The sequence below is a fragment of the Priapulus caudatus genome, unplaced genomic scaffold (assembly GCF_000485595.1).
Source record: "Priapulus caudatus unplaced genomic scaffold, Priapulus_caudatus-5.0.1 Scaffold27, whole genome shotgun sequence".
Taxonomy (NCBI): domain Eukaryota; kingdom Metazoa; phylum Priapulida; class Priapulimorpha; order Priapulimorphida; family Priapulidae; genus Priapulus; species Priapulus caudatus.
The window spans coordinates 116,971-126,457 of record NW_014577088.1 but is presented as its reverse complement, the minus strand read 5'-3'; the positions used below and the strand labels follow the sequence as shown (position 1 = coordinate 126,457).

At 41.2% G+C, this 9,487-nt stretch overlaps 1 protein-coding gene across 4 annotated transcripts in view; it reads left to right on the top strand.

Annotated features, from left to right (window-relative positions):
• LOC106814803 (coiled-coil domain-containing protein 108-like) overlaps positions 1–9,487 on the top strand; it is a 72,052-nt gene that overhangs the window by 28,131 nt on the left and 34,434 nt on the right. For all 4 annotated transcript variants that reach the window (XR_001394667.1, XM_014819171.1, XM_014819160.1 and 1 more), the window contains 9 exons: positions 629–767; positions 3,076–3,204; positions 3,773–3,926; positions 4,566–4,634; positions 4,764–4,868; positions 5,580–5,649; positions 5,784–5,942; positions 6,134–6,322; positions 6,622–6,735. Coding sequence is in view for 3 of the 4 variants with exons in the window: in XM_014819171.1 (XP_014674657.1) it covers positions 629–767; positions 3,076–3,204; positions 3,773–3,926; positions 4,566–4,634; positions 4,764–4,868; positions 5,580–5,649; positions 5,784–5,942; positions 6,134–6,322; positions 6,622–6,735 (1,128 nt within the window). In the remaining variant the exon portion in view is untranslated. The remainder of the gene's footprint in view (positions 1–628; positions 768–3,075; positions 3,205–3,772; positions 3,927–4,565; positions 4,635–4,763; positions 4,869–5,579; positions 5,650–5,783; positions 5,943–6,133; positions 6,323–6,621; positions 6,736–9,487) is intronic.

Genomic DNA, 9,487 nt, shown 5'->3' with positions numbered 1-9,487 from the left:
GCTCAATACCGCGGTGCTTCTAGTATTAGTCATACATTATGATCATGCTACTCTTCATTTGGAGTCAATATTACCTTCCTAATAAGCTGCCCCTACATAATTTATATATACATGTTATAATATATATATATATTAATATATATATATATATATGACTCATATTTTAATATTTGTTAATTTTATCACATGCACTAACCATGCCTTGCTTTAGTATCACAGTGAGTAAAAGTCACAATAGTACAATAGAAAGTGATAGCAAGCTTTGTATTACCATTATTATTGCATAAGGTTTTTTTATGCTATATACCAATGACATAATATTTATAATAAATAAATAAAAACGTGATTATAGAAGTTGCCTATAAATGTAAGCTGCTCCTCACAATGATAGCACAAGTTGCACTAACTAAATTATTTGTTTTGAAGACTACAGACCGAGAGACTATTATGATAGCTGATAGTTTATCAAAGAAGCATATTGTGGAAAAAGGGGCCGCTGACAACTTTGCAGAGTGTGGTTTCACTGGGTTTCGGTGAAAATTATTTATCAAATTGGTGTGCTGTCCTTGAGGTGAATTCACTGAAGGTAACTGCAGACCTTACTTAACCACTGATTCACTTATTTCAGGTTGTTCCAGCATCAATAGAGTACCCACAGGTTGTCGTTGGCAGGGAAGAGTGCAAACGCTTGGAAGTGGTTAATGACAGTAGCTGTGATGTCCATTGCCAGCTGCACGTCCACAACAATACAGATGGTGATGACTCTGGTACACCGCACATTTTTGCTCTTGTTTTTGTCCATCTTCCACTTGTTATTTATCCTAGTATACAGCTTTTCATATTATTTTTCATATTATCTTTATTCATTCATTCATTTTTTCATTCATTCATTCAATAGTTATTATTTGATTGGTTTACCAAAATTCAGCCAAAGCCTATAGCTATGATATGTACACGTGGCTTCGAATGCCTGAGGAGTAATACATTGTCTTCTTTGTCCATTAATCAGATTTAAATTGGCAACAATGACAGTTTCTCGTCAATATTAGGTGTTGATAACGGATAAGTTACCATAAAGATGTAATATTTTACGTTTGGCATCTATGTGTTTACAGTGCTTCAAGTATACATTGCACTTTGCTCTAGCTTGCTCTGGTACGGGTGTTTGTCATTGCAATTTCCTCTCGGTTTTCATTTCGCCGAACCAACCCTGCTTTAGCCAGTATCATGTGACGCAGATCTCTGAGAACCTCATTTACTTGCTTTATTCTTACAGCGAGGATTAAAGCTAGCAGAGCAGTTGCAGTTGCCGGCAATAGTAAAATAATGACAGCACTAATTGTAGCAGTCGGCATTCTTATATCCAACATTACAATGACTAGATAAGGTGTAACAGGCAAATAACTCACTGTCCACACGAGAGCGATCGTGAATTCTGTGTGCATTGTTTTACGGATGAGTTCTGCTCCCGCTCGTGTCTGTGATCGGTGGTCAATATATATTTTACCCTGCGCTGACAATGCTATCACTATGGCACCTATCAGCAGATCTGAAATCGTTACGAACAGTAGCAGAGGTGGGTTTCTAGGTTCCATCTCGCATTGTTTGTCACTATACCAGCAAGCCATATATTCTGACTGCAATGGGTCATCCCACCTAACGCCAAGCACACCACCATATACACCACATAGGATGCAAGTCAGGCAGCCGCTGACGACCGTGATCGTTTTCATCTTACTGATGCTCATTAGATGCAGGTGGTATTCTAGTGGCTTTCTCATCGCTACGTGTCTGTCTACAAAGTAAACGCCGATGTTTGCAGAACTGTACCAGAATCCGAGCACATGTAGCATGTGACTCAGCCAGCAGAACGCCTGTGAAGCACCAGCACTGCTGACGTATTGCAAGCACTTGCAGCCGATGCCGAGTGCTTGGCAAACATTTGCGCAGGCGATCAGGCCAAGCACTACGATGGGAGGCTTCATCTTCTCCCTGCGCACTTTTGCCGCGCACACCGCGACGATGCTGTTTCCGCCAAGAGCCACGCAGCTCAAGATGAAGCTGCAGACAACTATAGGCAGAGTGGCGCTCCGGTCTGCCGCGGCACATCTTGTCTCGCTTTCGATTGTCGTGTTGTCTGAGACCAGCATTATGCGTCCTCGTGCCACCTCACTTCAGTGTAGTTGTTGAATAACCAGCCTCCTGCTAGATCCTTCGATATCTTTCGGATCGTACTATATCTACTTATGATTCGTTTGGCTGTAGTAGTTAGAGACTCGGGCAATAATTTCTAATAATTCATAAGTAGTGTTGATTGGAGCAAAGAATCTAGGAATCCAACTGCGACATGCTAACTAACTGCCACAGTATGTATACGTTCACCACTGCTCTGCTAGTGCTGGCTGTCAGTTCGTCATTTCCGCTAGTGATTTCCGGGCAGCAAATACTCTCACAAGGAAATTCAGCATTCTAAACAGTCACCTCACAGCTGCTACACACTATAACAACATGACATCATGACCATGTCCGGTAGGTAGAACAGCATGCCTGCAAAACGTGCACACGATGGCATAGCAGTTATGTGCTCGGTTAGGCTTTTTAGACTCTTAGAACGCGGACACGATCTTACAGGGTGTTTTTGTTCACCTTCATTATCATTCTGACATCGCTGCCTGTCTCCTATTGATCAAGAGCGTGACATAAATCTTACATTAGGCGCACATTGTGTGTTTACCTTTGCTGTGCTGCGCGAGCATCACTACGCTGTGAACATGTGCATACAACAATTAATGCTTGTGCTATGCTCTGTGACAACCACTGCAAATAGGCTTTGTGTTTTTTTCTGGAGCTTGCAGGTGCTGAATTTGGGCTGTGAATTCCAGCAGTATTGCAACTTGTCACTGCAGTTATGCTGCATTTGTGAATTAAGCTGCCATTTGATCTTGGGTCGCAAGTTACATAAACATTTACATTAAATATCCATAGTTTATTTAGATATTTCCGATGTCTGGAATCATAATTTGTTCATTTGATATTTATCTCTGTCAGTATGGTAATGATTAGCGTATCTGGCAGTTGTTATGCTGGAAACCAGGAGACACACGCTGCCTGCACGCACTAAGCAAACGATCTACATGCTAGTGAAACCCTCAGGACACACGAAATATGACATTTCTATTTCTTACCAGCTCCTCACAACAGCAGGTATTTGTTTATATAATATTGCTGTAATTCTATTTAGAGGATTTTATTTAAAAAATAAAGAATTGTTTTGAAATTTTGTGTACATCATGTTTAGTAATAAAGTGTGAGTACCCATTATGTACTTGTTTGCAACTGTGTGTGCGTGCGTGCACGAGTTTGTGTGTGTGTGTGTGTGCGTGCGTGCGTGCGTGCGTGCGTGCGTGCGTGCGTGCGTGCGTGTGGGCGTGTGTGTGTGTGTGCGTGCGTGTGGGCGTGTGTGTGTGTGTGCGTGCGTGCATTGCGTGCGTGCGTGCGTACGTGCATGTGTAGTGTGCGTGTGCATGCGTGCGTGCATACGTGCGCGAGTTTGTGTGTGCGTGTGTGTGTCTGTGTGCGTCCACGTACTGGTGTTGTGAGTCCGTGTGTCTGTATGCCTGTGTATGTACGTGTGTGTGTGTGCATGCGTGTGTGTATACTTTTGTGTGCGCGTATGTGTGTGTTCATGCGTGCATCCACAAATGAATGTGTCTGTGTTGCCGCAATTTGATGATTTGAGTAGTAATGTGTATCGTCTACGTTTATGCCATAGGAGAGGATAGCTTCACAGTTGGGAAGCAACAGGATCTTTGCCATGTGCTTGTGTCTGGTGTGTTCCCTACCTTTGCTGTCACAGACGTTGCCCGCCATGTCAGTGACAAATGTATAAACAAGCAACAGTTATGGAAGCTATTCAACATCAACAGGTTGTGTATCATTGAATTGCGCTGTAGAAAAACCCTGTAAAATACGTACAAATGTTATATATCATCTCTAAAACATTTATAAGTGTATGTGTGCTGTGTTTGGGTAAAATTTCACACGCACTGTGAACAATACTCCATGAGTGCACTTGTAAGTGCCAAGTCGTACAGTAAAGTAAATGACGGGATAAAGATACTAAACATGTGCGATTTAAAACAAATTATGGACTATAACTACATTTAGAACTCCCTTTTCTAAACGCCATGTGTAGTGAACACTACACTACACTACTAAACTACCCTACAGGATCATGCAAGAATTAATACAGAATCACCAAGAATGAGTTCCTCTTGCAGCTTCACTCCACTTGCTCATAAATCAGCTTCCTTATATTTCTCTGCCACCTCCTCTTCAACTTCCAGACCAACATTAATTTGCCTCCTCTGTGACCTCTCCTACTTACCTTCGATTAATCTTTCACCCTCTTCAGTCCCATTCTAATTCTGCAAAGGGATTCGACTGTACATGGATACAGAATGTAAATTCAATATTCTTGGGTTAGTACCTACCTGAAGTGCATCCAATTAATGGAATATCAGTGATGTGAAGTGATCGTGTCAGCACAGTGATTTCTGTTTCAGATTCAATTCTCTCATGAAGCAGAATCCATTAAGAAATCTAGATTCATCCAAAGAGTCTTACAGATCCTAGTAAGTATTTATCAATTTCCCTATGATTGGGTATCGAGTGCTAACTTTGAGCTAATGCTGATGCTGTTCAGATTCAACAAAAATTATCAGGTGTTTTGTAAGCGCCAAGTGCCTATTGTTTTCTTGCAGCACACGACCACAGGTTGACTTCAACTTTACAGCAGCACCAGTGGGTGCAGAGCACTGTGTGGTGGAGCTAACATTCGCAAACTCTGCAGCCGTACCAGCGGAGTGGCATGTTGCTTCTCTTTTCTTTTATCTGCTGTTTTTTTTGTAGACGCAGGACTAAATTAGTCCCTCACGAAGAGGGGTGGGTCCTGCGTGACAATAGTCCTCAATCTTCCGCTCCACTCTCCCCTAGCTGTCACTCGGGTTGACTTGTACCAGGCCGAGTGTTACCCTGTCATTCTTCACCGTTCGGCCACGTTGAGCGCAGCGAAGGCTGGATAAACAACTGGAGTGCGGCACATCCAAGTCGATGGAGCGAGGGGACGTGGACGCCCAAGAAAGACATGGGAAGAGACTGTGAAGAAAGACAGGGTAGCACGCAGCCTGGTACAAGTCAACCCGAGTAACAGGGGAGAGTGGAGCGGAAGATTGCATGAGGACTGTTATCACGCAGGACCCACGTACCCCTCTTCGTGAGGGACTAATTTAGTCCTGCGTCAACAAATAAACAAGGATGATGATGATGATGATGATGATGCAGCATAAATAGCATCATAGATCATAGACAAGTTGTCATTTAAATTAAAAACTTAAGAACAGAAAATGGAGAATAAAAGATGCCAGAGGGATACAATGTCTTAATTTTTCTATGACAATTGCCAGTCCACAGTTCAATAGCAGATCATTAGTATTATCATTAATCATTATTACCAACAAGAAGGTTAGTTTTGAACATTTTAATTTTAGAATTTTAGTTACACATTGGTTTCGTTACAGGTGTTTCACATTTCCTAGTGAAGTTGGATTGGAGATCCCATATTGGACATCTTCATGTAATCAACAGCAGGTAAAGCGAGGATAATGACAACGTGCTTAGTGAATATAATATTTATATTAAGAGTTATTTTTCTTTGTGTGCCACATGGCACCATGTCACTCAAGCCTTCCAGATATGATTGTTCAGTGTCTGATCCTTCTCAGGCTTCTCCACCTGATGAGACGGACTTCAGTGTTCACCCAAAACGAGGGCATTTACCACCAGGTGGCAAGCAAACCGTCACAGTGAGGTACAGTCACAGAGTGGTGGGCACCAACAACCTTCCTGTATTGTTTGTCATCAAAGAGGGACAGCAGATGCTGGTAAGCAATTCAGAGTGTTAGTTATTCCAGGTATTGTAGTAAACGATCATTGTTCGTGGACTCTTCCTGGACAAAATTACCAATGCCACTTTATCAGGATAAATCCAATACCCGAGGAAAGCAGGACAAATCCAATATCAAATAATAATTGGCTTCTACAATGCGATGTGGTACTTGTTTTTGCTTTATAGCTGAATTTTGTTGGAGTCACGGTGCCCCCTGAGCGACCATACCTGCACATCGCGCAAACAAGCCACACGTTCAACCCACAGCCGATCGGTGAGAGTAGCTACCCGGTGCAGAGCTACGAGCTGTATAACGGTGGCGGAGTGCCTGTGAAGTTCTCACTGGACCTGCGCGGCTTAGATGAACTGCAGCAGGTAAATCTTTGCTACTTTATATGCAAGCAGATAACGAACGTTTATGTTGGTTGAATCATTGCATTTGCTTATACTGAACGTTTATTTTGAACCATCTAAGTTAACTGTTGTCTGTTAGATTTCTCTGGGCAGTTTTAAAACAATTGTTGTCTTTGAATTTTGCAAATAGTTATCATGCTAATATATGGTGTTATAATATATAGTGTTTTATCACAGACAGGATGGAGATAACACATATTAGTATTATTATGTAATAATCATTTGTGTTATTTATAAAATTATGCTTAATATGTTTGCAGGAGAACTATCAGTATGAGATAGTTGCATGCTTGACCCCTAAAGGTGAGATTCAGCCAGGCTGCAAGGCAGCTGTTAAGTGGAGGTTTGCACCGCTGGAAGCCAAAACCTACTCTGTACGTTCAGACATAAAGTAAAAAATCAATATGATCTGAAATGTTACTGTTATAATGTAATTAACGGCTATAAATGCTCTTGCTTCGCACATTAATATAATATACACACACAGTATTATAAAAGTATATTACTCACTTGTAGTTATAAAAAAAAAAATTGTCTTGAGTAAAGTTGTCTGTTTGAATATGATTCATTTGAAGTTACATGAGTGTAACTTCGTGCACTACTCACAAACAATATTTGTTTATTCATAGACTATTATGATTTAACGTGGTTTATTATCGCTCATAGGGTCTATGTCTCACAGGGTACTGCCGGAACGTACCCTGGGTACGGTCCGGTATACCGGAACGTACCCTGTGCTCAGTGCTACTGAGGTCGGCCAGGGATGAACGCTGCATGGCCGTGTCAAAATCATCGTTTACTGGCAGTCTGAAACATCATTATTAGCCGTGTTGCTTTGCAAGTTAGCAGAGGATCCTAAAACTGAAGAGCTCTTCTGACCTGATTGGTTCACCTATCGTAAGTTTTACCGGCTATATTTCTCCTCGACAGCAGTAGCGGTTTGGCAGTCTTCAATTCTCAACAAAGAATCGTAAATGGAATTCGAGCAGATTACACCTGAGAGGTTTTTTCTGGTGATATGTACACATTGCCGTTCATACGGGAAACAAAACGGGACCCTAGTGGGTCTTTGTTTAAACGGTATGCCCCCAATAGACTATTTTCTTACTTTTTTAGGAAGCTACTGCTTATCTCTGTGGAACTGTCTTCTGAAGGAGACCAAGCTGTGCACACTTGCAGTACACCGAGGTGAACAATAGAAGGAGCGGTGGATGTGGTATGCTTTTAAGCATCTCTCGAGCCTCTGGCGTATCCTCCATAGTCAGTCTACCAGCTCTTTCACTGCCTCTGTGTGCACACTACTTGCTATTGGGGCAGGCGCTAAAATAACCCAGTAGCAATAGCTACATTAATTTAATATATGATCATCCTATACGTTGGCCAGCAGAGATATCGCACAAATAAAATAATGATTAGTAAATATAATGCCAATCTATTGTTGTCCGTTAATGCTGAGAAATAAAAGTATATACTTTGTATGGACTGAATTCTACTTCCGGGACTCCCTGCCTAGTGTCTCAGCTTGCTCGCTGACTGTGATTTCTGGAAAAAAAACTTATCTTATAATCTTTATTAGCACAACGGCTGAATTAAATAATAAAGACAACAGAGATCAAAATAGTTCTATAAGTAACATTCGAAATTTTCTGTGTAGTAAATAAAGGAAAAACAATGATTTACTCTTTCTTCGATGCTATGCCACTTGAGTTATCTGTGATAGTGAATTCAGACTCTTTTGTTCTAACTGTCGCTGCCCACGCATCCAGTTTCTGCTCGTACAAAGCCATGCGCTGTTTCATCTTGAACCTATACATGCATAAACATCTCGTTTTACACGTATGAGGTATCATAATGCTTGAGCCCAATTTCCTACACTAGGAGTTAATGAAAAATCATAACAATTCATGGCAAGTGATATATGTAATTGGTTTATTTGTAGTAATATCAGCAGGTCCTACCTCACATACGATGTCAATTCATGTAAGGCAGGCACGTCTGTTGCAGTGAAGTGCACCGTGCATAGCCGGCACTCACCCTGTTTCAACATGGCCTCCGCTGGTGATATTGCGATAACTGAGGAATAACAAATATATGCACAGACTTTCCAATTTCCAACTAGCAGAATCTACGAGCAGTTAATATCACTAATGATGTTTGCATACAGTTTATTAAGTGACAATATGCAAATTGCATCAATGGAAGCTAGGTTTCTTGAGCATAAATGCTTGTCTGATGTCCTTGAAGCCAGAAAAAACTGTTTACATATAACTGTAATTTAACATTTACAAGTAAATGTCTGTCTACCTTGTTCAGCTCTGGAGACAGGAGCCACCGAAATGACATGCAATGGTTAACAGACGAGTTGGTGACAAAGAGCAAACGATGTTCCTGACTGAACAGGCGCATGTCTCCAAACAGCAACTTCTCAGTTGACATCTGCATAACCTGCAATGTGGTACGTTTCTTTCCTACTCATAAGGATTCATGAAATACGAAATGTTACGAAAGAGCGACTGTTCTTAGCCGTTATCAAAACATCAAAGTATACTTATATGATTCACACATCACTCACAATTATAGATGACGTTTCTTTTAGCAAAAAGATTTTTTTTACTTTATAATATTATTTATTTATATTTATTAATTCACAATAATAAAACTGGCAGCATTAATTCGAATAAGGCGTTGACACACGATTAAGGTAACCTGGAATGTGTTTACACTGAAACACACACTGCTTGATGCCTATAGCTTACCTGCTTGGACAAGGAATTGTTTTCCTCATACAATGGGTACAGGTTGAGGTCACACAAATTTGGGCACGTTTCAACATAACCTGTTCCTGAGAAGGTGATAACTGTAGTTTCTCCTCCTTCAACATGGATTGCTACTCCAACCTGCCACACAGCATATATATTAGCCTTTACTAATCGTAAGAACTGATAATAAAGCTGAGAGGGTCCATGTCCCCCAGGGTACTGCCGGAACGTACCCTAGGTACGGTCCGGTATACCGGAACGTACCCTGGTACTATCTAATATGCCGGACCGTACCTCGCCTACTCCACTAACGAGTCTAGGGAGTCGCCTACGCCTACTCCCTAACCCTAACCATATCAGAAAGTTA